The sequence below is a fragment of the Balaenoptera borealis genome, assembly GCF_965194805.1.
Source record: "Balaenoptera borealis genome assembly, chromosome: 2".
NCBI lineage: Eukaryota > Metazoa > Chordata > Mammalia > Artiodactyla > Balaenopteridae > Balaenoptera > Balaenoptera borealis.
Window position 1 is genome coordinate 182,245,250 of NC_138867.1, and position 23,570 is coordinate 182,268,819.

General features: G+C 60.0%; 1 protein-coding gene across 3 annotated transcripts; it reads left to right on the forward strand.

Annotated features, from left to right (window-relative positions):
- Nucleotide 1: 1 nt before the first annotated feature.
- On the forward strand, nt 2-23,059 carry MAP2K2 (mitogen-activated protein kinase kinase 2). 3 transcript variants are annotated; one of them, XM_082381697.1, is made up of 12 exons: nt 2-382; nt 4,035-4,245; nt 10,267-10,413; nt 14,521-14,598; nt 15,258-15,309; nt 15,387-15,511; nt 16,553-16,766; nt 18,618-18,682; nt 19,910-19,971; nt 20,899-20,944; nt 22,422-22,595; nt 22,767-23,059. In XM_082381697.1, exons 1-12 carry the CDS (start codon nt 291-293, stop codon nt 22,875-22,877), a joined length of 1,377 nt encoding a protein of 458 aa, XP_082237823.1. In that variant the 5' UTR covers nt 2-290; the 3' UTR covers nt 22,878-23,059. The 3 variants fall into 3 exon arrangements, 2 of the variants coding, with proteins under 2 accessions (XP_082237823.1, XP_082237824.1); XR_014241760.1 differs by lacking the exon at nt 22,422-22,595 and having other exon boundaries at nt 3-382; nt 16,527-16,766; nt 22,767-22,799; XM_082381698.1 differs by lacking the exon at nt 22,422-22,595 and having other exon boundaries at nt 7-382.
- Nucleotides 23,060-23,570: the final 511 nt, after the last annotated feature.

The window sequence follows — 23,570 nt, forward strand, 5'->3', positions numbered from 1 at the left end:
GGCCCGCGATCTCGTAGCTCCCCCTCCCTTCCCTCTGCCTCCCGGGCTCCGGCTGCAGCGTCAGCCTCGGTCCGGCCTCTGTGGCTGCCGCGGCCCCAATCCCTCGGCTTCAGCCCCTGCGTCCCTTGGCGCCTCTCGGCCCCGATCCTCAGCGCCGCCCATCCTCGCCCCCCCGGCGCCGGCCTAGGCCGCGGCCGCAGCCCCGCGCTCGCGTCGGCGCCGCCCGCTCCCGGCCCGCCCCCTATGGGCCCCGGCTAGAGGCGCCGCCGCCGCCGGCCCTCGGATCCCCGATGCTGGCCCGGAGGAAGCCGGTGCTGCCGGCGCTCACCATCAACCCCGCCATCGCCGAGGGCCCGTCCCCCACCAGCGAGGGCGCCTCCGAGTGAGTGGGCCGGGCCAGCGCCGGGGAGAGGACGGGATGAGGGTCCCAGAGTACCGAGGTCGGGGGAGGGGGTCGAGGAGATGAGAGGACGGGGGAGTGGACCCTGGGTGGGAAGGACGGGGGGAGGGGTCCCTGAGTTGCGAGATCGGGGAAGGGGGTCCCTGAAAGGAGGGGAGGGGGCCCTGGGTAGCAAGGTCGGGGAGGGGGCCCTGAGAGGAGAGGAGAGGTGAGGGGCTCAGAGTATCGCTGTCGGCGGGAGGGAGGTCCCTGAATGGTGAAATCGGGCTGGGGGAGGGTTCTTGCTGGGAGAAGATGGGATGGAGGGTCTCAGAATAGTGAATCGGTCCCTGCGGGGAGAAGACCGGAATGTGGCGCCCTAAATAGTGAAGCCAGGATGATGATGGGAGGGTTTGTGAGGGGAGAGGATGGGTCAGGGGTCCGCAATAGTGAAATCGGAGGAAGGAGGAGGAGTCCCTGAGTAGTGATGTGGAGGGAAAGGCGGGGGGGGGGGGGGGGTGGTCCTTGCGTTCCAAGAACGGTGGCGCGTGGGGTTCCTGAGAGGAGGGGATGGGGCAAGCGGGGTTCCTGGGAGTGAGCATGGGGTAAGGAGGTCCAGGAAAAGGGGAAGGGGGTACCTGAGAGATTCGAGGGTGGGGAGGGATCCCTGAGGGGTGGGGGGGTCCTCAGGGAATTGAGGGGAAGGGAGCCTGAGAAGACCCTGCTGGTGGGGGGTGGAGCTGAACCTGGGGAGAGTGGTGAGGAGACCTGGGGGAGGCATAGAGGCTGGGGGGGAGCACGGAGCGAGGGGCATTTGAAGGGGCGGGGGTGGGGAGAACTGGGCACCCAGCAGGATAGAAGTCGGGGGCCTGTTGGGACCCCTGAAAGCAGATGAACAGAGATTCTGGATCGAATGGATTAGCAAAGCCTTGAGGGGCTGGAGAAGTGTGGGTGGGTTTGAGGCAACTGAGGGGGACAGGAGGACTTGAGAGGAAGGAAGGGGACAGAGGAAGAAGTACGGGGCATTGGGGTTACCCGATGGTAGAGTCGCATTGTGTGAGGTCACGCCACTTGGCCCCAGAGCATGTCCCTATGACCTCCCTACTCCCGTTCTTCATGCTGGAACGGCCAGGCTGGTCTCAGAGGTCCGTGGCCGGGATCCGTGTGCCGTGTGCCTTGCCTGTGGTGTGACCCATGAGAACCAGGTGTGATGGGCGAATGGCATGTTTGGTGCCTCTCGGGGGACTTAGCCTCCTGCAACCAGATGAAGGAGGAGCGCCTTGATGTATATGTGTGTGAGTTCACATCTTTCTCTGTCCCCGAGGGCGCAGCTCAGTGTGGGGACGTGTTCCTGATTCTCAAAAACTCCACTTATTCTTACAAGACAGCTCCTTCATCATATTCTCTTCTCGTTTTTTGTTTTTTTTTTTTTAAATGTGATTTGTGATTTCCATCCCTTCAAGAATTCCCCCAGTACAAGAAGCCAGCCGTTGGAATTCCAGGGTTTTTTAAAATAACCACAGTGGAGTTGCCATGAAATGTAAAATGTCTTAATCAGCTGACTCCAGAATGCATTTTAGATGTCATAGGCCAGGCTGGACACATTCCAGGGTCTGAGGGTCTGGCTGCAAAAGCTGCCTCTTCAGCCCTATGGTGAAGGGGTCGTGGCACATTCATTCCTTCCCTTTGCCTTTCCTTCTCTGTCTGTCAGCGTCCTTCTTGTTCCCCCTTTATCCAGGTCCTGGCTCAGGGGACCACTACCATGAGCACAGGCTTTGCAGGCTGGAAGGACATAGGTGTCGCTCCAGCCTCTGCCACTTCCTTGCCTTGTGACCCTCAGGCAGGTTACTGAACCTCTGAGCCTTGTCCCTCCTGGGTGGGCTGGGTCTACAAGAGAGGTGCCTCCCAGGAGGATTGTGGGAGTTAAAGCTCTTGTACCTGCTCAGGAAGTGGCACCTAGCCCCCTACCTCCCAGCGACCTCTTCGAGGTACCAGCTCAGGTGACATCACCCAGCGGCAGGTCATCTTGCTCCTGTGTGCCCTTTTGCTCACATCTCTTTAAGTTGTAGGCAAGTCATGGTTGAACTTGGGGCTTGGAAGGTTCCTGCCAGAACTCCAGTGTCCCCCTTCATCTCCTGCTTGAATTCCCCCGGGGGGGTCTCCCCTAGGTGGGCGGTAAACCTTGGCTTAAATGCCATGGAGAATGGTGAGTGGGGACCTCTGGAGGTGGCCTATTCTCCTCTAGTGACTTTTCTTAGAGCTGCACTCACTGTTTGGGTAGAGCCCTTGGCCACAGCCAGCGCTTGAAATGTGGCTTGTCCAAATTCAGGGAAGCTGTAAGTATAATACGTATTCCAGAGTAACTAATTTCACCAGATAAACATTTTCTAACGTGGCTAGAAATTTTTAGAATTGCATACATAGCTCATGTTCTTTTTCTTTTGGGCAGCCTCGGGTTAGTCCTTGTGTGCGTTGAGCATTGAGCTGGCGTCTACCTGCCTGTTACAGTGAGCTGCTTTTTACTCCAGGATTTGGTTCAAAGTCAAGGCACTAGTGAAAATAGCTAACTGTCAACCTTTCCTTTGAAAGTTCGTTGAATCACCCAATAAAGTGCAGTATACATGGTTTTTATATACATTTATTTATTTATTTGTTTACTTATTTTTGGCTGTGTTGGGTCTTCACTACTGCGCGCAGGCTTTCTCTAGTTGCGGCGAGTGGGGGCTGCTCTTCATTGAGGTGCGCAGGCTTCTCATTGCGGTGGCTTCTCTTGTTGTGGAGCACAGGCTCTAGGTGCACGGGCTTCAGTAGTTGTGGCATGCGGGCTCAGTAGTTGCGGTGCACGGGCTTAGTTGTTCCGCAGCATGTGGGATCTTCCCGGACCAGGGCTCGAATCTGTCTCCTGCATTGGCAGGTGGATTTTTGACCACTGCGCCACCAGGGAAGTCCCACATGGTTGGTTTTTAATAACCGGCTCTAGGAATGCGTGTACGTATAAATGCCTAACGTTTACAGTAACGCTCAAGATATAATAAGAGCGTGCTGCTGGAACGGAATGCTCTGGAATTGTCTGCACTGTTTAAATTATGCCCCTCTCCTTTCCCCTGCCCGTACCTCTGGGTAATTCGTGTAAATTAGAGGCACAGATGCTACGGCTTCTGTCATCTGCCTCTTGGTTCTAGTTCTTTGCTCTGAGTCCACTCAAAATGAGTTTGCTCCTCCATCCCTGTGAAAAACAGGTGTCCTGACCTGGGCCTTCACTCCCCGACCCCCAGGCTTGTCTCTCCGGTCCCCTTGTCTCCTTCCCATGTGGTCCAGAGCTCTTGTGTCAGGAAGAAGGGCTCCCAGGTCTGATACTAGGGCCACTGAGCTAGAGCTGGTCCTCAAGGTCCTGAGGTCTCCTAACCTTTATGAGCCGGGGGGGAGGGACGGCCTCCCCAGTTCTCAGGGACCTCAGCTGTGTATCTGCGGGTGGTCTTTCTTTCCCATGAGATCGTAGGCCCTTCAAGCACCAGAATCAGGTCTGATTCACCTCCCAGCTACAAACCCCAGGCCTGGAATGTGCAGTGGCCACGCGGTGACCTCGGCTCGGGCTGAGTCATCTCTCGGTAGCGCGTGCAGTCTTGGCTAACCCTCGCCCTTGGGGTCTCCGCAGAGCAAACTTGGTGGACCTGCAGAAGAAGCTAGAGGAGCTAGAACTTGACGAGCAGCAGAAGAAGCGGCTGGAAGCCTTCCTCACCCAGAAGGCCAAGGTCGGGGAGCTCAAGGACGATGACTTTGAAAGGATCTCGGAGCTGGGAGCCGGGAACGGTGGGGTGGTCACCAAGGTCCAGCACAGACCCTCGGGCCTCATCATGGCAAGAAAGGTGAGAGGCAGCTGACGGCAGGGCGACGGCTCTGTCCCCGTGCTCTGCGGGTGCGAGCGGTGGCGACAGGTGCCCTGGCAGCGGGAGAGAGGGGCCTCAAGGGTGCCGGCCTCTGCCTTCTGACGGGCTCCCAGGCTCAGAGGCCACCCCTGCCAACGTGGGTTCTAGTTAGAATGTGGTGATGCAGCCTGGTCCCACGCAGCTCTTCCCTTGGAGGCCACCCCCTGCCTTGCGGGATGTCTGAAATTCAGGTCGCCGGGAACGGACTGGCTTGAGAAGGGTAGCAGACGGAAGGGAGGAGAATCGAGTCCCCTTAGAGCCGGCCTTCCCCTGACTTCACAACCAGGAGAAGGCCCTGCCGACCAGGACTGGCTGCTGGTAGCGACGGTCACATCGGTGGGGTGGGGGAGGGCGGTCCCTTGGCAACGGGGTACCCGAGCCACCTGTAGTAGCCAGGGTTCTCCAGAGAAACAGAAGCACTAGGGGTGTGTAGGAGGTGGGGTAGGTAGAGGTACTTTAAGGCATTGGCTCAGGTGATCGTGGTGGCTGGCAGGTCTGAAATCTGTAGGGCGGGCCGGTGGGCGCAGACCCAGGAAAGAGCTGGTGCAGATTGAGTCCAAAGAGAGTCTGGGGGCTTCCCTGGCGGTCCAGTGGTTAAGACTCCATGCTTCCACTGCAGGGAACACTGGTTCGATGCCTGGTCAGGGAACTAGGATCCCGCATGCTGCACAGCATGGCCAAAAAATTTAAAAAGAAGAAAAAAAAGAGAGAGGGAGTCCGGAGGCAGAATCCTCTCTTTGTGGGGGCAGGGGGGCACGACCTCAGTCTTTTCTCTTAAGGCCTTCAACTGATTAGATAAGGCCCACCCACTTATGGAGGGTCACCTGCTTTCCTCAAAGTCTGATGATTTCCATGTTAGATCACATCTAAAAAATACCTTCACAGTGACGTCTAGACTGGCGTCTGACCCAACAGCTGGGTACCGTGGCCTAGCCAAGCGGACACACAAAATCAACCATCACCTCCCTGTTCAGTGCAAACCCTGGTGCTGAGAAGTCCCTCATCGGGGCTCCTGTGCCACAGTGCAGCCTCCGTGCTACACGTAGGGGAGGGTCCCTGAGAGACATCAGGAGTGGGGAAGAGGAGAAGGTCACCACCTGGGGATGGTGGCTTCTGCACACGTGACTGGGATACGTTGAGTTGACACATGATTCAGCTTACACAGGCATGTTCCTGCAGACATAGAAAGCCCCCTCTTTCTGGAAGCCCATCGTCCCGTAGTTTCCAAATTGCGTTCTTGGAAACCTGACCACCCCGTTCCCCGGGGGTATCTGCGCAGGGCCCGCCTTTCCTGGGAACCATGCACTCGGTTTCCATGGGGGGGGTGGGGGGAGGTTAGCGCAGCAGCTATTCCTCCTGCCTCCAGAGCCCCGCCCTCCCTCCTGAAACCTACAGCCACATGCTTTCTATTTCTGTCTGCTTACCACAGGCAGCCTTTTCAAAACCAGAGCAGCCCCCGAAATCCCTGGTCTGCCATCGCCCAAAGCACAGGGAGTGGAAGGGCAGACGTGAAATTCAGACGGTGACGGAAGGTGGGGACTTGGGGACAGAGTGCACGGGTCAGAGTGCTCGTCAGGGTCGGAGGGTTCTCACGCCAGCCAGGACTCTTCCAGGTGGCTGCCGACGTGCCTTGTATAACCATGAAATCCGAGAGTTTGTCTACGGCTTTCTGAAAGCCTGTGAAGTAAGGCTTCCGGGTTTAAAGCTGGGGGGCCCAGGTGTAGTCTCGTCAGTGGTGCTGCCCCGATGTCTGTGTCCCGGCTGTGATACCGGCCTCGGTCACAGACAGCGTCACTGCCAGGGGAAGCTGGGTGAAGGGCACACGGGACTCTCTCTGCTGTTTTTGCAGCTTTCCTGTGCTTGCATAATCCTTTCAAAATAAAAGGTTTAAAAAAAAAAAGGGAGGACTTCCCTGGTGGTCCAGCGGTTAAGACTCCGAGCTTCCACTGCAGGGGTTGTAGGTTCGATCCTTGGTCGGGGAACTGATCCCACATGCTGCGCAGTTTGGCCAAAAAAATAATAATAATAGAATAAAAATTTTTTTAAGAAAGGGAATTCCCTGGAGGTCCAGTGGTTAGGACTCAACACTTTCACTGACAAGGGCCCTGGTTCGATCCCTGGTCAGGGAACTAAGATCCCATATGCCGCGTGGTACGGCCAAAAAAAAAAAGTTCTAAAAACTGGGGGGGGTGAACCTCAAGACTTTGTTCCCCATCAGTCGTAACCTCTTCCAGTTGCCTGTGGCCTGTGCAGCCGCACCCAGAGTCATGCAATTCAGGGCGTGAATTCACTTCCTGGTGGCCCCGGAGCCCTCGGCCGGTCTGCGGAGGTCAAGGGCTCCCAGAGTGACAGTTCTCCCAGGAGCTCTGTTTGCCTGTATTCAGCAGAGGACACAGGTGGGAAAATTGACGTGTCAAAGTGGTTTTTGAGGAACAGTGGCCTCCGTCCTTGCTCCACTACCCTGGTTGGAATTCCGAATTCCTGGGAAGCCGAGTAGGAATTCCACGCATTCTGGAAGGCCTGCACAGATCCTGCTGTGGGCCGGCGTCCCTCCAGCCCCTGTGATGGGCAGGGGATTATCCTGACCACTACGACACGAGCAGTGACACCAGTTCCCTAAGACCCGCGAGAACCGGTCTCCATTTCCACTGTTACGTCCGTTCGTAAATGTTCTCTGAACTCATGCCTGGTGTCACGATTCCTCCCGCATCTTTGCGGGAGCCCTGGGCACACAACCTCTGCGTCACTGGGACCGGCAGAGGAATTCGGTGACCGTGTTGCACCTGTGGGGCTCTCCCAACTTCCCTGTGCTCCGAGCGGAGGGATGTTTTCAGCCTCGTGTGTGTGTGTGTGTGTGTGTGTGTGTGTGTGTGTGTGTCTCCCCTCGGCATCTGCATGCTTCCAGAATGGAGGTTACAGACCTGCCCAAGGCTACGTCCTAACACTAGCTGCCTTCTTTCTAGTGATGGCCCTGGGTCAAAGCTGGTGCGCACGTTCTCATTTGCATGGACCAACAGCTCTGTTTTACTGAGAAACTGAGGCTTAGCTGGGTCGGTGTCTGAATTGGGCTTGAACCCTCCCGGGTCCTCCCTTTGCAGTTGACCCTGACCCAGAGGAAGCTGTCAAGGCCTCGCCTCCGCAATCCATTTCCCTCTTTACATAGTTTGTGCCCCCTGCCCCCATCCCTAACTTGAATCCCCCATTCTGCAGTAGGAACAGCCTTAGACTCCTAGATGGGGTTTGAACTCCTAGCACCATACTCATTTAATCAGCTGTTGGAGCACGGCCCAGGTGCTGCCGTGGAAAGAGCATGGGTTTTGTTTGGCATTCCATGAGCCAGGCCCCAACCCTTCCTGACCGCTCACCAGCTGTGTGCCCCTGGGGGCGTCATTTAAGTCTCTGAACCTGAACTTGCTGGTCAGCCCACTGGGGGCAGTTCTCACCACCACTCTCCAACCCCTGTGGGTCGACATCGTCAGGGCGAGTCGCAAGCACCAGTGCTCAGAAACGTGGCCCTCGTCCCATTCCTGCTTTTTCTCCACACCCCCTCAGCGGTGGTTCCTGGGTGATCCACGAGGGTCACTTCACATGGCAGCCGCCCCTGCATCCTCTCTTTACCATATTTTTCTGGAAAGCCTCTGACTTCTTTTGGCCTTATTCACATTAAGGCCCTGACTCCAGGCTTCCAGGACCCCTGGGATTTGTCCAGATCTGCCCAGTTTTGTCCAACTCCCCCACTTCTGCTTCTCTACCCACCCCCCCAGTGATTCATCTGCGGCTCCTCTGAAGTTCTTGGTCGAGAGCAGCTCTGTCCACGATGGCTGCCCCTGGTCAGACGCGGTGGCCGAGCCCGTGAAACACGGTCGATGTCAGCCAGGGCTCACCGTACGTGCAGAAACACAAACCAGGTTTCAAGGGCTCCGTGTGAAAAAACTCATTAATATTTTTACGTCGCCCTCACGTCGAAACAGTCAATTTTTGATACATTACACCGAGTTTCAACAAAACACATGAAAAATTCATGTCACCTGTCTCTCTGTACTCTGAACACAGCAGCTAGAGGATTCAAAATTAAATTGGTGGCCCGCGCTGTATTTCTCTTGGGCCTTGATGGTCCTGACGCCGGCATTGCCCACTGTCAGCCTCGCCGTGCCCTCCCGCCTGGCTTGCAGGATGAACCTGCCGCGCTGCACGCGGACGGCAGCACTTGGCTTTCAGACCCTCATCTCGCCCTTTCCAAGCGGGTCTGTGTGCACGTGCTCACGGGGGCGGCCGACGGAGGAGAGAGCACCTGGGGTTCTGGTGTGTTCCGCCGTCCCGCTGGTGGTGGCCAAGGGGCAGGTGCGGTGTCCCAGGGCCCACAGCCAGAGCTCTGCTCTGCAGGCTGGGTCAGGTGGGGAACCTTCACGTGGAGGCGTGAGGCTTTGCCTGGGGGCGGCGTAGGCACCAGGCACCGTTTCGCCGGGAGCTGCCGCAGTTCTCAAGGTTTCGAAGGTCGTTGGTGGGTGCCCCACACACGCCCTGTGCCCCCCTGAACTTGGCACACAGCCCGCCAACAGGCAGCTCTCTGTCCTTCCACCCGGCATGCCCACCCCACCTGGTCCGTCTGGCAGAGTCCCACCTGTGCTTCAAGGCCCAGCCTGAGTGTCGCCTGAGCCCTGGACCCCCCTCTGTGATTCCTCCGTCAGCATCTCCACCACAGCGGGGTTGTTTTGCCTGCGTCTCTTCCCCTCCTGGTGGTGCGTCTCCTCCAAGCGGGACCATCTGTGCGGTCTCTCCCTGTCACCAGCCCCGAGTGTAACTGACTCTACAGAAATGTCTGTTGAATTGATAGTGGTCATTTTCAGGTACCGGGGATCTGGTTCCGCCTCTCTGATGGACAGGTGGAAATCACACCCTTTTCTTGTCTTATCACCATGGCTGTAGCATCTAGGACTCGAAGTAACCAGGACGTGGACCCGCAGCCTGACTCTCCCCCGCTGTACGGGGGATCTTGGCTTATTTGGGGTTTGTAGCTGGGCGTTGCTCTTGGCTGTTTGTCAGCTGTCTTTTCTGCATCTCTCTGGACGATCCTTTCTTTTCTAACCTTTCCAGATATTGCGATGAATTTGGTGACTGTCCTCTCTGCTGACAAACTCAAGGGGAAGGGGAGCTAGGATCCTAGGGTGGCAGTGGAAGGCTATCTGTTCTCTCTAGGCTGGGGGTGGAAAGGGGTTCAGAAAACCCAAGGGGCGGAGGGGGGCAGAGGTGAAGTAATTGCCGCCTCGGACAGGGCATTACCTGGTCTGCTCCTGGGAAAGGCTGGCCCTTTGTATGATTTGATTAACAGAGCTCCCCCTGTAACCAAGTGCATAATGTTGCCTCTGATGATATATTTTGTTTAAACAGCATTATTGAGATGTACTTCACCTACCATACAAACGACCCTTTTAGAGTATTTAATTCACTGATTTTTAGTATATTCACAGAGCTGTGCATGCATCTCCATCATCAATTTTAGAACATTTTCATCACCCCAAAAATATGCCCCATCCCCATTAGCAGTCACTCCCCTGTGCCCCAGCCCCTGACAGCCAGGAATGCACTCTCTGTGGATTTGCCTGTTCTGGACCTTTCCCATCAGTGGAGTCACCCACCGTGTGTCCTTCTGTGTCTGGCTTCTCTCAGTGAGCGTGATGTTCTCAGGGTCCATCCACATTGCAGCGAGTGTCCGCGCATCACCCCTTTTCACGGCTGAGCGATGTTCAGGGCGTAGAGAGACATTCTTCTGTCCCTTCCTCCGTTGATTCAGGGCATTTGGGTTGCTTCCACCTTTCAGTTGCTGTGAAGCCGGTTGCTGCGAACATTCCCGCTCCAGTCTGTGTGTGGGTGTGTGTTCCCCGTTCTCAGGTACATAGACACCCCCCCTTCCCGGCCCCCCTCAGTGGCCCGGTCCTGACCCCGCCTCCCTCTCCCTTGCAGCTGATCCACCTGGAGATCAAGCCAGCCATCCGGAACCAGATCATCCGTGAGCTGCAGGTGCTGCATGAGTGTAACTCCCCGTACATCGTGGGCTTCTACGGGGCCTTCTACAGCGACGGCGAGATCAGCATCTGCATGGAGCACATGGTGAGCGCGGCGGGGCCCGGGTCACCTCCCCTCCCACCCCGGAGTCCCCGTCCTGTTCCCGGGGGGCCCTCTTGGAGGTGGGCGAGGCGGTGCAGCCGTGTGTGCACGTAGGCTCCTTTGTTTCTTAAGCACCAGACACCCTCCTCCCGACGTTGCTTTTTCCCCGGATCCATGGTAGACGTTGCTCTCTGTCGGCACAGAGCCGGCTCCGTCTTTTTCCCCTCCGCCTAGCGCCCTGGCGTCCACGTGTACCTGTTGGGTAATTTATGAAACGCTCTTGGTGGACACTGAGGTTGTTTCCGGCCCCCACGGCCTTCTGAGTAATGCAGCGTTGAAAGTCCTTGCACCTAAGCAGGCACGCCTGAGGGCTGAGGCCCGCCGGTGGGCTACGCGACTAAACACTTGATCTCTCCTTCCCAAGTGCCCTCTAACCAGAGTGCGTGGTCTGGGGACCCGGCTCTGCACCCCAGCTCAGACCCATGGGACCAGGCCTCTGCCATGGAGGGTGGCCGCCCATCTCTTTTAAACCGTGGTTGATTCTGATGTGCCCCCTCATTAAGGAACTCTGGTCTCGAGGCTCAGAAGTGGGTGGGATCAGGTGTAACGAAAGCAGAAGTGGTCAGAGCCGAAGGCCCCCAGAGGAAATGCCGCCGGCCCTCTGCCGTGCCTCCTTTGTCAGGTAGGGCCCTGCCCGCGCCCGGCTGTCCAGGCCCCGGCCCTCAGGGCCCTTGCAAAACCAGGATGCCGCGTGGCTTTGGGCGGGTGGCTTCGATTACGCCTCGCCTCCAGCGTGCCGTCCCCTCTGATGGTTTTGTAACAGAGGCAGGAAACAAATTTGAGCAAGAGCCCGCGAGGAATGCATGTGGGCCGGAGGGAGGGCTCCCCCAGCTGCCTTGCGCCGACCTGGCTGCCTGATTCCCGCCTGGCACTGCCCCGTGGGAGCCCCTTCCCCACCTGGGAGAGGGCAGACGTATCTGCCCACCCACCTGGTCGACACTGCACAGACGAGTATCAGGGCAAGAAAAGGATGTGACATCGCTGTGGTGTGAGGGGAGCCTCTTCTGTGCTGTCTCTCCCCGCCTCCTCCCTCCCTCTCCCCTTCCCCCCTCCTCCCCTGCTCGCCCCCCCATTCAGCTACCCCCATCCCTGCTCCCTGAATACCCTGAGAGTTTGGAGGCCCCTCTTTGCCTTGTACAAAAGAGGCAGCATGGGACTTCCCTGGCGGTCCAGTAGTTAAGACTCCGTGCTCCCACTGCAGGGGGCATGGGTTCCATCTCTGGTTGGGGAACTAAGATCCCGCGTGCTACACAGCACGGTTTAAAAAAATAAAATAAAATAAAAAAGAAGAGAGGCAGCATCACAGCCCCACCCCCTCCCCCTCCGTTCTTGGTGGGTGTAAAGCACCAGTTCCAGGTGAGACGCCTGCACCCCGGCAGCGCACAGACGGAACCGCTGGGATGCAGGGGAGATGCTGGATTCTCTCTGTTTGCCGTGTTTGTCCTTCAGGGCTTCACGGTTGGGCTTTTCTTGTTCGCTTTCATAGCGAGCGTATGACGACAGTGGAACGCGTAGATGGCACACAAACGCAAAGACACGGGCCCGGGTGTGGCCCGCGCGCCCCTCTTTCTGCTGACGGGTTACATCCGTGGAGGTGAGCCTTAAGTGCTGGGCGGCTGCTGGGCGGGGAGGGCGTGAGGAGGACAAGACGACAGGAAGCGCTGAGAGGGCCTGTGCCACCCACCCCGGCGTCCTCGTGCCCGATGGTCCCCTGCAGGGTCTCGCACATGGCGGTGAGAGGACGCTTGCAGTCCCCCCACCTCTCACGCGGGACTGGACGAGTCTCACACCTTGTCTGTCAGGCCAAGGGTGTGAGGACGGGGCGAGCTGGTCCGTGAACGTTGATGGAGCGTCAGCCGTGACGTTGTCACCACCGCCACCATTTCCCCAGATTCCCGCATCACCTCCATTTCTCTCCCTGTCGAGGGCGCACATTCGTCTCTACGCAGGGTCGTACACGAATTGACTCTCGTCTCCCACCGGGTAGATTCCAGCTCCAGCTTGTGAGAAAGGCCCGCTGGCTGTGACGAGCAGCCCCGATTCAGCACAGAAGGAGAAACTCACCTGTGGGCACGGGAAACAACGGGGCTGGCGGCTCCCCGGTGCCCAGACCTATTCCTATTCCTGGGGAGACTTGGGGCCTGGACCAGCGGACAGCGGGTGTCTCAGGGCCGGAGCGGCCAAGGAGCAGCCGACTGACCACTCAGAGGCACCTCTTGGTATTTTCTTGGGTCCTGGTCAAATCTACTGAAGAATGCACTACCTTGTTCTACAATAATGAAAAATCAGACACGTCCGTCAGCAAAGGGGAGGTGAAGAATGACACCAGGCCGCTTTCCAGGGGAGAAGTGAAAGCAGCATATATGCACCGGATGAGAAAATCCCCCGAGAGGAAAGTATGCATAAAATGAGCCCCCAGATAGATAGACAGATAGATATACTTAAAACTCCGTATCAGCTCGGCCCCCCGCAGAGGACGACCCATGCCGACGTCAGTGGGTGGGTGGCGGTGGGGCTGCGTGGAGAAGACCCGCGCTGTGTCCTGAGTCGCCTTGAGACCCCAGTCTGGGGCCTGGCCCACCGTAGTCGCTGCGGAGACGTTCTCCCCGAATGTCATCCAGCAAACATACCGCAATCCTACGGAAAGTTAAGAGTATAAGGAGCCGAGTCAGGGAGCAGGGATCACGAACGCTTTTTTAAAAAAATCCTTTTCAAGTTGATGAAACAAAAAATGAGAAAAAAGTGGAATTCCCATCTCGCCCTGCACGCAGAACGGGGCTGGGCCGGGCAGCCTGCCGACCAAGTGCACTGGACCGCCTGGTCCGTGGGTTCCTCCGCGGCCACACCCGCCGTCGCTGCACGCACAGCCCCCTCGTCCTCAGGCTGGGGCTAGCCTACAGAGTCCCTCATGGGTTCCCAAAGCGTTGGAGGGCCTGGGGCTTTCCACAACTCCCACCACGGCCCTTCTCCCCAAGCACAGCTGGAGCAGAGTGCCAGGGCGGGGGGACCAGGCGTCTCCGAGGCTGCAGGCTTCTCGCCCTCCCTCAAGCGGAGTAAGAGGCCTCCTGGGACAGCCGGTGGCCACAGGAGCCCTAGAGCAGCATGGAGAGAAAACAGGCTCTCCACCCAGCTGCGCGTTCAGATGCTGACCACCTCCCACTGCATGCCCCGAGCCTCAGCTCTGGTCTGCCTAGCATCCTGGGGGGGCCTCGGTGTGTCCTCGGAGCCCATCTCTGAAGAGGCGCCTTGGGCCGGTCGGCGACACCCGGGGTTTTAGTCTCCAGGTTTGCTGCCGGGTGACCTTGCGCAAGACACTTGGTTTCTGTCACTTCCTCGTTATCGTGTGGATTTGGGGCCATGCCCTGGTCAGGGGATCAACTAGGGTGTCCTGTGTCACGTCCTTTGCTGGACATCCCAGGTTCAGGGTGGCGAGCAGTGGCTACACCGGCAGGACGGGGGGGCCGAGCCATCGTTTCCCCTCCCCCATGCCCCTCGGCCATCAGGCCTTCCTGGCGGAGCTGGCTTGGCCTCCCGGCTGTGCTGGGCACTTGCGGGCGGCGCCCCTGTGCGCGCGCTCCCCTTCCCGAGGCCGCGGCTGACTTGCTGGGAGGGGACGCAGGCCCAGAGCTGTGGGTCTGGCTCAGGTATGCTCTCTGGTGCTCCGGCTGCAAGCTGGGCGGCTCAGCCGCAGGCCTCGTGGAGCACTGGCCGCCTGCCGCTGCCGTGGCAACCTCAGGAAGGCTGAGTCACGCCGTCCAGCCACGGGCCTCAGTTCCGGGAAGGATGGACCGCCTGGCGAGCACACTGGCACCCTTTCCGTTTCCTGAGGCCCCAGAGGTGGCCGGGGCCGCGGGAGTCCCTGCTCTGAGCCAGTGGGCTGCCTTTGGCTGTGGTCTGGCCTCTGTTTTCCATGGAGGAAATTGAGCACCAGCTCGCTGGGAACCAGAGAGATGCTTCGTTTTCCTCCCTGCCACTCTGGCGTCCCTCTGGGGAGCCCTGCCTGGCGACGGCTCAGGGCAGCTCTGCCTCTCTCTCCTGTGCTGCCCCTAGGATGGTGGCTCCCTGGACCAGGTGTTGAAAGAAGCCAAGAGAATCCCCGAAGAGATCCTGGGGAAGGTCAGCATCGCGGTAAGTGCGTGCGGGCGCGCCCTCCCGGCCCCGTGTCCTCATGGGTTTCTGCTTACTTCTGCCCCCTTCCACGCGGCCAGGCTCGAGGAGCCTCCGGAAGCCAGTGGTGGGCATCGCCTCCGGGCAAAGAGGCAGAGGTGCCAGTGCCAGCCTCCACCGGCTGTGGGACTGAGCGGGTGGCGTCCCTTTGCCTGTGAAGTGGGGGTGATACTTCCCTGCCCCATACAGGCGTGGGGGGGGCGGGAGGAGCCGTGGCGTGGTGCCAGGCACTCACTGTCCCACAGTGCTGTCGTCGTCGACTGTTGCCTGTCTAACTCGGTGAAACAGCCACTGTATCCTTCACGCCGTCGACCTCGGGGCCCTGAGCACAATCCCGGCACCAAAGGGCTCAACAGAGGGCGCCTCTCGGGCGGGGGTGACCCCTGAGGCGGGGCGGTCGGCTGGACGCTTACAGCCCTGCTGACAGGGCCTCGGGCCCTCCTCAGACAAGGGGAGGGCGGTGTCCTCCTCAAGGTGGGGGGCCGTGTGAGAGTTGGGGAGGTGGGTGACTGTACCCACCCGAAGAATGTCGTCACTGTCACATGGCCACTTCGGCCTGGGCCTCGGGCCTGACCAGAGGACAGTCCCCCTCACGGCACCGCCCTGTGGCTTCCCTGCAGGTTCTGCGGGGCCTGGCGTATCTCCGGGAGAAGCACCAGATCATGCACCGAGGTAAGGGGACGGGCGCCCCGGGGCCGGGAGGGGCTGGCGGCGACCCGCAGCGTCCACACTGCCGGCTCTGCTCCCAGATGTGAAGCCATCCAACATCCTCGTCAACTCCCGAGGGGAGATCAAGCTGTGCGACTTTGGGGTGAGCGGGCAGCTCATCGACTCCATGGCCAACTCCTTCGTGGGGACGCGGTCCTACATGTCTGTGAGTCCTTCCAGCGTCCTCCACCCCCCCCGCCCCCACCTCGACCCTCATCAACTCTTCCCCGTTTTCCAGAAGCTTTTCCAAAAGCCTGCCCTTCCCTGTAGTATAGTTTCTTTTGCGGGCTTTCTTCTCTCCTTCGAATTTCTAGTTTCCATCATCTTCTCATCTGGGTTTTTGTCTCTCTGGAGACGCCGGCCTGGTGTCTGTCCGCTCGGGGAGAGTAGTCAGTTAATTTCTGAGCCAGTCGACTAGCCCTCCGTTATTTTAGGAGCTATCTGGGTGATTTTATTTTTTTATTTTCATTTTTATCTCTTTAATTTTTTTTGGCCACACCGCGTGGCATGCGGGATCTTAGTTCCCCGACCAGGGATCGAACCCGCGCCCCCTGCATTGGCAGCGTGGAGTCTTAACCACTGGACCGCCAGGGAAGTCCCCATCTGGGTGATTTTTAATTTTTTTTTTTTTTTTTTTTTTTTTTATTTATGGCTGTGTTGGGTCTTCGTTTCTGTGCGAGGGCTCTCTCTAATTGCGGCAAGCGGGGGCCACTCTTCATCGCGGTGCGCAGGCCTCTCACTATCGCGGCCTCTCCCGTTGCGGAGCACAGGCTCCAGACGCGCAAGCTCAGCAATTGTGGCTCACGGGCCTATTTGCTCCGTGGCATGTAGGATCTTCCCAGACCAGGGCTCGAACCCGTGTCCCCCGCATTGGCAGGCAGACTCTCAACCACTGCGCCACCAGGGAAGCCCCATCTGGGTGATTTTAAGAGCAGATTCTGAGAAGTCCGCGTTGGGATTGTTGGGAGAAGGAGAAGTTCCGGCGTCTTTCCTGGGCCGGTCGCTCTCCAGAAGCACTTTGGGTTGGGGGGCTTTAAGGGGCTGCTGTCAGCACGGCTGGAAGCAGGTGGAGGGAGGGGGCGGAATGGCTTTCTTTCTGCTGCTGGGTCCCTAAGCGGGATGGGGCTGCAGGGGGACCACAGGGACACTCTAGGGTGCCAGCGCCCCTCCATCTCCCTCAGGCCGTCTCTGCCCATCTCCCCCCCAGCCGGAGCGGCTACAAGGCACCCACTACTCGGTGCAGTCAGACATCTGGAGCATGGGCCTGTCCCTGGTGGAGCTGTCCATTGGAAGGTACCCCATCCCCCCGCCAGACGCCAAGGAGCTGGAGGCCATATTTGGCCGGCCCATGGTCGACGGCGCGGAAGGAGAGCCTCACAGCGTCTCGCCGCGGCCGAGACCCCCCGGACGCCCCATCAGCGGTATGGCCCGAGGCTGGGACTTCCGGTTTGGACGGGGCATACGGCGCCTGGGGACGGCAGCTGCCTCCCCTCTGGCCCCTCTTAGCGCCACCTGTCCCCCTGGGCCGCGCTCACTGCGGTCAGCAGTCCTCAGATGGTCCTGAGGCTTCTGGGGACAACGCGGCAAGCAACGCCCCGAACTGTCCCGTCTGGGGCAGCTGCACCTGTCGCTGCCAGCTGGCGGGGTCAGGACACTCGCCCCTCAGCCAAGCCGTGGGGTGGCGGGTGGTTTCTCCAGCATTTCATCACGAGAACGTTCAAGTGTACAGAAGAGCCGAGAGGGTTGCCCAGCAGGCAGTCTTCTGCCCCCCACCTGGACTCTGCAGTGGCCGTCCTGCTGTGTTGGGCCAGACCTTTCAGGGAGTCCAAAGTGAAAGGAACTCGACTCGGGTCTCGGGCGGCTGGTTAGATTCAGCCCCAACACATAGCACGGGTACGGGAGGGCAGCGGGGCTCCCAGGGACCTCCTGGTACCTCAAGCAGCCGCCTGCGAGGTTCAGGCTGATGCTTCCACCACGTTGGGGGCTGGTGAGGGGTCAGGGTCATGGCTCAGGTGGTGTAATTAGGAAGCGGCACGTAGGGCTCTGTGATTTTTTTTTTTTTTTTTTAAAGTCAAGTGACCGGAAGAGAGTTGAATTGAGTGAGAGCCCAAAGGACCATGCAGTGGACTGCAGTTGGTTGCTTTCTAACAGCTTTATTGAGATAGCATTCACATACCATATGGTCCACGCGATTCCGGCTTATAACTCACTGGATTTCTATACCTTCACAAGGTTGTCCGACCATCACCTTTATCTCACTTCAGCACATATCATCACCCCAAAAGGAAACCCTGTCCCCTCCCCAGCCCCTGACAACCACGAACCCACTCCCTGTGTCTGTGGATCTGCCTGTCCTGGACGTTTCCCATCAATGGAATCACACACCGTGTGTCCTTCTGTGTCTGGCTTCTCTCACTGAGCATCGTGTTCTTGAGATCTGTCCACACCGTGGCAAGTATCGGTGCCTCGCTCCTTTTTTATGGTCACATAATATTCCACCGTGTGGTATCTGTTTACCACTGACGGACACTTGGGTCGTCAGATGGTGGTTTTCACAGTATTCTCAAGCCCAGACCGTCCCCTTTCCTGGTGTCGCACCCAGACTGCTGAGGTGTCTTGATTTCCTCCGAGGGGAGAACCCCCCCGCCCGCATCTGTGTCCTCAGGCCCCGGCCCTGCCCCTCCCTTTCCAGCCCAACTCCCAGACGGTGCCCAGGCCTTCCAGGCGGGGAGGAGCGGGGCGCTGTGCCAGGTCGCTCGGCCTGCCAGCACCTCCCCCAGCCCCGGCCCCGGCCCACGTGCCCATTTCAGGACAGGGGACAGAAGGCAAAAGTCCAGCTGCCAAACGCGGGCCTGGCCAGCTGGGTCTAGGACAGGGGTCAGCCATCCCAGCCAGCCACCATCCTGAGCCCGCAGGTCCGTGCCAGGTCACACTGCTGCCCTTGCCTGCTCGACCCCCCGTGCCCCCTCCCCCAACGCCAGGGGGCAGGGGGTCGGCTTTAGCACAGCCCAGACGCAGCCCCCTGCCAGATGTGTGCCGTCTCAACAAACGTTCCTGTTCGTTCTGGTGTTTTGTTTTTTTTAATTCACCAGAGGCTCAGGAGGGACGTTCCTCTCCCAGGAAGGCAGCTGGGCCCGGGAGCCTGCCCTCTGGGTCGGGCCGGGTGCGGAGGAGGGCGCTCGGCTGCGTGCAGCGCGCTCAGGCCCCGCCGCCCGACGGAAGCACGGTGCCCACCTGCCCGTCTCACCCGTCTTTGTTTCTGCCCCGGGCAGGTCATGGGATGGACAGCCGGCCGGCCATGGCAATCTTTGAGCTGCTGGACTACATCGTGAACGAGGTGCGTGCCCGGAGCCCTGCTGGCAGGCAGGTCTCCACAGCGGCGGCATCAAGCCGTTCGCGTTGGAAAGCGTCCCCCAGAAAGAAGAGCGTTCGACGTGTAGACTGTGGGTTGCGTCGGGGAGGGGCCGCGGGGAGCCGTGGAGACCACTGAGTCCAGTGGGATGCGCACGCCTCCCCTCCCCAGGGGACTCTTTTTTATCTTTTCACAGGGATGAACCCAGAATTCTCACTCTGAGCCCAATGGCCGAGCGCTGGGGCCCTGTGGGTGACGTCATAAATCATCCCACTTCCTCAGGGAAAGTTGAGGCATCACCTTCCTCTCTGGGAAGGGGGCACAGGGCGCCCACCCAATCCTTCTCCCCGCCCCGTGAGAGGGCAGCGTGGATACTCCCACTGTACAGATGGGTAAATCCAGGCATAAGGATGGGAGTGGCCTCCTCAGGCTCGCAGCTGGGACGGGACCGAGCAGGACCTGACCCTACAGCCCTCCCCCTCAGTGTGGCCGGGTCACCCTCCTGGCCCTTCTCTGATCAAGTGTGTTTCCAGTGGCCCTTTGGAGTTGGGGTGGCCGAGCTTGGCCCAGGGTTGGGTCTTGAGGTGAGCAGCTCAGAGCAGGGTCAGTGGTGACAGAACAGGGCGGGGTGGTTCCGGTGACACAGCTATCCCTGCACCTGGCAGCGACGCCCAGGCCCAGCGAGCACGTCCTTCCAGGGAGGCCACCGACACCTCCCACCCCTGCACAGGAAGAAGGCCCACCGCCCTCCTGGACGGGGCCTGAGCCTGCGCACGGCTGTCCCCACCCCGGGACCTGTGCGGGGCCAGGCCCCTCGGGCTCCCCCTCTTTTCAGGCAGACCCCCAGCTCTCTCCAAGCACCTCCGGAGGGTAGTGGCCCAGACCGTGTAGCACGTGGTCAAGAGTAACCACCCTCGTCCATAAAATGAGGATGAGCCCTGTTCACCTTCACTCCAGAACCAGTCGTGGTCCCCAAACAAGAAGAGCTTTTGGAGGAAACTCTGGGAAAAGGCCGACCCAGTTGGCAGGGCTGCCTGGGGAAGCTGCTGGAAGAGGGGGGTGGGCGCGCTCTGCCTCCAGGGAGGGTGCGTCCTGAGGGTCCCCGACAAGTGCCGAGCTGTCCTCAGAGGCACAGGCTGGGAAGCGCCTTTTCTCCCTGATTCCAGAAGCATCCTTGAGCTCTCACCCCCGCCTGTCTGTCCTGCCCCACAGCCTCCTCCCAAGCTGCCCAACGGCGTCTTCACCCAGGACTTCCAGGAGTTTGTAAATAAATGGTAAGATGCCACGGCCGCCAGCTCGGGTCGGGTGGGGCAGGGGCCAGGCCGTCTGCTTCCTGGGGCGACCGCGGCCTCGGGGATGCCGGGCAGTGGCGGCGGCTGGCGGGACCGGAGCTCACCTGAGAACCCAGATCCCCCCGCCAACCCCCCACCGAGGCTGCTGAGTCACGGCGTCCAGCTGCCACCCCCAGCTTGTCCCCAAAACCCCGCGCGAGCCAGCACGGCAGGCTCTCTGGAAATAACGCTACTCCCGCCTTGCCTTCTGCCAGCAGGCAGCCCAGTGTCCTAAACCCTCAAGCCCCTAACCCGCGGCTCCTAGGCAGGCCTTCAGAGCTGGTTTCCGGGGGGTGGCCCTCCCACCCTCTGAAGCGTCTGGGTGATGCGGCCTCAGGCGAGCGGGCTGTGGACCCGGAGGGCCGGCCCGTCGAGCGCCCTGCACGTCAGGACGCGACACTGCGGCCCAGGGTTGCGTACCTCGCAGCCAGCCTGTTGACTGTGCGTCCAGCGCTCCCCGTAAACCTCTCTGTGCCCTGTGAGGTTGCCAGTTTGAAGAACTGCCACTCAGCCCTGAACTGCTTTGAGCAGCTGCCTTTTAGACAGTTCTGCTTTCGTGAAGGGAAGGCTTCCACTTTGACCCTTGGACCCCCAGACTTGGGGTTTTTACTAGAAACTTCGCTGCGGTTGCTGCTGGGCCTCTGATGGAGCAGCGTGGGGGGTTTCCCACCCTCTTCCCCTTTCCCTCCTGTCCTGGTCTCAGATTCTTGCCCTGCCCTCCCGGGGCATCCTGCTCTCACACCCAAGGGTGGCGGTGGAGCCCCTCACCCACGGGGGCCAGGCAGGAAAGGGCAGCAGGATGCAGGCCTCTTCCCCCAAGGCCACTGACTGCCCTCCTGTCTTCTCTCTCCCACCCCCTGGAACCCACAGCCTAATTAAGAACCCAGCAGAGCGAGCAGATCTGAAGATGCTCATGGTGAGTGATACCCACAGATTTTGGACTTCTGGAGGTCCCTGGCAGGCCCTCCTCGCCCTGAGTGAACACTGAGCTGGCTCCGATGTCTCTCGGCCAAGCTGGAGAACCCCTGTGGGTCTCCCTGGCTTGCTGGAGGGGGCCATGCAGAGCGGCCGTGGTCCTCTTAGCTCCCCGGGGGACAGAAGGGCCCGTGTGCCCGGGGCTAGGGCTGTGTCTCAGAATGGCCAGCCTCCAAGGCGTTGGGGGCACCACTGGGGTGTTTGCCTTCCTCTAAACCCGTACTGTCCAACGTCCTTGAAAACCAAGGTGGTCTCCGGCATTGGCCTTCCCCCGGCAGGGCTGCCTGCCAGCCTCAGGGTGACCGTCAGAGTGCCTTCCACCCACGTCCGCTGTGGACGTTAGGCCTTCTTCCTCCATCACCAGGCCTGACCCCCTGAGTCACCCCCGATGCTGAGTCAGCCCCTTGTTTATGCGTCTTGTGTCTCGAAGAGAGAAAACACTGCCAGCTACAGGCGTGAGACGTTGGTTGTCAACCTCAGGTGTCCACACGGGAGAGAAGGAGCCTCTTAGGGTGGTCACGATGCGGTAGTTTGAATAACCGAGCCATGCCCTCCGGTGGGCTCCTGTGCCCCTGCCCCCGCCTGCAGGACCACGCTCCCCCCTCCCCACCATGTCCTCCACCGAGCCTCCCTCCCGCTTTCCACCTCAGGACCTTTGCACAGGATGGCCCTTCTCCTTCTGGGACGTGTCCTGTTGCCCTCTCCCCAGCTGTGGGCCTCTGCTTCGGCACCGCCTCCAGGAAGGCGCCCTGTCTAAGCCCACCCCTCTGTTAGCTGTGGCTACAGCCTGTGTGTCGCGGCTGTAGTCAGTTTGCTGTGGCCCCAAGAGTGAGCCTGGCCTGGAGCGCCTTGTGGGAGGGGGTCTGCGTCCATCTGCTTCTTTCTAGAAGCTCCTTACTGAGTCCAGTGACGTGTGTTCAGGGCACGCACGACATAAGCACGTGTTCACTGTGGAACATGCAGACCCACGGAACAGGGGAGTGAACTTTGACACCTGCCGTCGTCTTCCCCGCCCCCCCCCACCCCACCCAGCTCTGCGCAGTTCACACGGTGCGGGACGACGTCCAGGTCTCTGCCTGCGTGACACCGCGGGCCGTGTGGGGCTGACTGTCTCCCCGACCACGAGTCCTGTTCCCTTGGTTTGGTGTTTCACCCAAGCCTGCGCCCACCTTTAGGGAGGTGGGGGTGGTCTCGCCTCCCCAGCTGGCATAACAGGCGGATGTCACGTGGGAGGCCTAGACCCCCGCCCTTCCGAACGGGAACCGCTGTCAGGGTGACTGTTAAAGTTACTTAAACTGCCGGACGAGGCACGGTCCTGCTCTCCAGCCACACGGGCCCTGTTTCAAGGGCTCAGGAGCCTCAAGCGGCCGGTGGCTGCCGCCGGGACAGGACACGTAGGGCACTTGCTATCCTCACAGAGTTCCGTGGTTCCAGATCAGATGTTCTCACCCAGGCGACTCTGCCCCCGTGGATCCCTGGGCCACATCTGGGGACGTCTGTGGTTGTCACACCTGGGGGGACTCCTGGCGTCGAGCGGGTCGGGGCAGGGATGCTGCTTCACACCCTGCAGTGCCCGGGACGCCCCACAGAGGGTGAGCCGACCCCACGTCACCCTGGGCTCCAGGGGGCATAGAGTGGCCTCCCCTGTCGCCTGAGACCCCATCCCAGGCCGTGTGGCCTCGGGCCCGGGCCTCCCTGCTCTGGGGTGGGGACCCGGCCGGCCGGCCAGGGCCGGGCCACTCACATCATTCCTTCCCTTTCAGAACCACGCCTTCATCAAGCGGTCCGAGGTGGAAGAAGTGGATTTTGCTGGCTGGTTGTGTAAAACGCTGCGGCTGAACCAGCCCAGCACGCCCACGCGCACCGCCGTCTGACGGTCCCACCACCGACAGACCCGCTCCCCCCCCCCGCCCCTCCCGCTGCACCCTCCGCGGGGATGCGCGCGTGGCCCTCGGGCCCGGGGAGGCCGACGCTGCTGTGCTGTCTTCTCAGAACCTGCTTCCTTAGGTTTAAAGAAAAAAACCGAAACAAAACAGGGAAAGAAAACGCAAACGTGCCGGTTGTGCTTCTTGTGCCTCGTCCTTGGGGTGTCAGCCTTGGTCCAGCCCGGGGTGGGCGCCTCTGCGAGGGCGGCCCCACCCCCGAGAGACGGGCCTGGCGTCGGGCACTGGCTTTGCTCCTTTCCCAGGGCTGAAGCCTCGGGGGGACCCCCAGCCGTGGGTGACTTTCACCAGAAGAGAAGGGGGCTGCCGCCTTGGGGTGCGTGTGTGCCCCCAGCCTGGCATCTGCCCCTTGGAGGTGGCCCTCCCGGCCCGCAAGAGCCATCGGGCCCAGTGGCTCTCGTGGGGTCCCCTCCCCGCCCCCCCGCCCCGGCGGCTCCAGCCTCGGGCCATGCAGCCTGTCCTCAGCAGTGCGTGACCTGCCCCCTGGGAGGGACCTCCGGGTCCTCTCCTGTGCTTCGGGGAACAGAGACTTCTGACAGCTCGCAGCAGCCTGAGCTGACACTCGCTCCGCAGAAAGGAAGCCTTGGGTTTCCAAGCTGTCCTGTGGTTGAAGCCCCAGCAGAT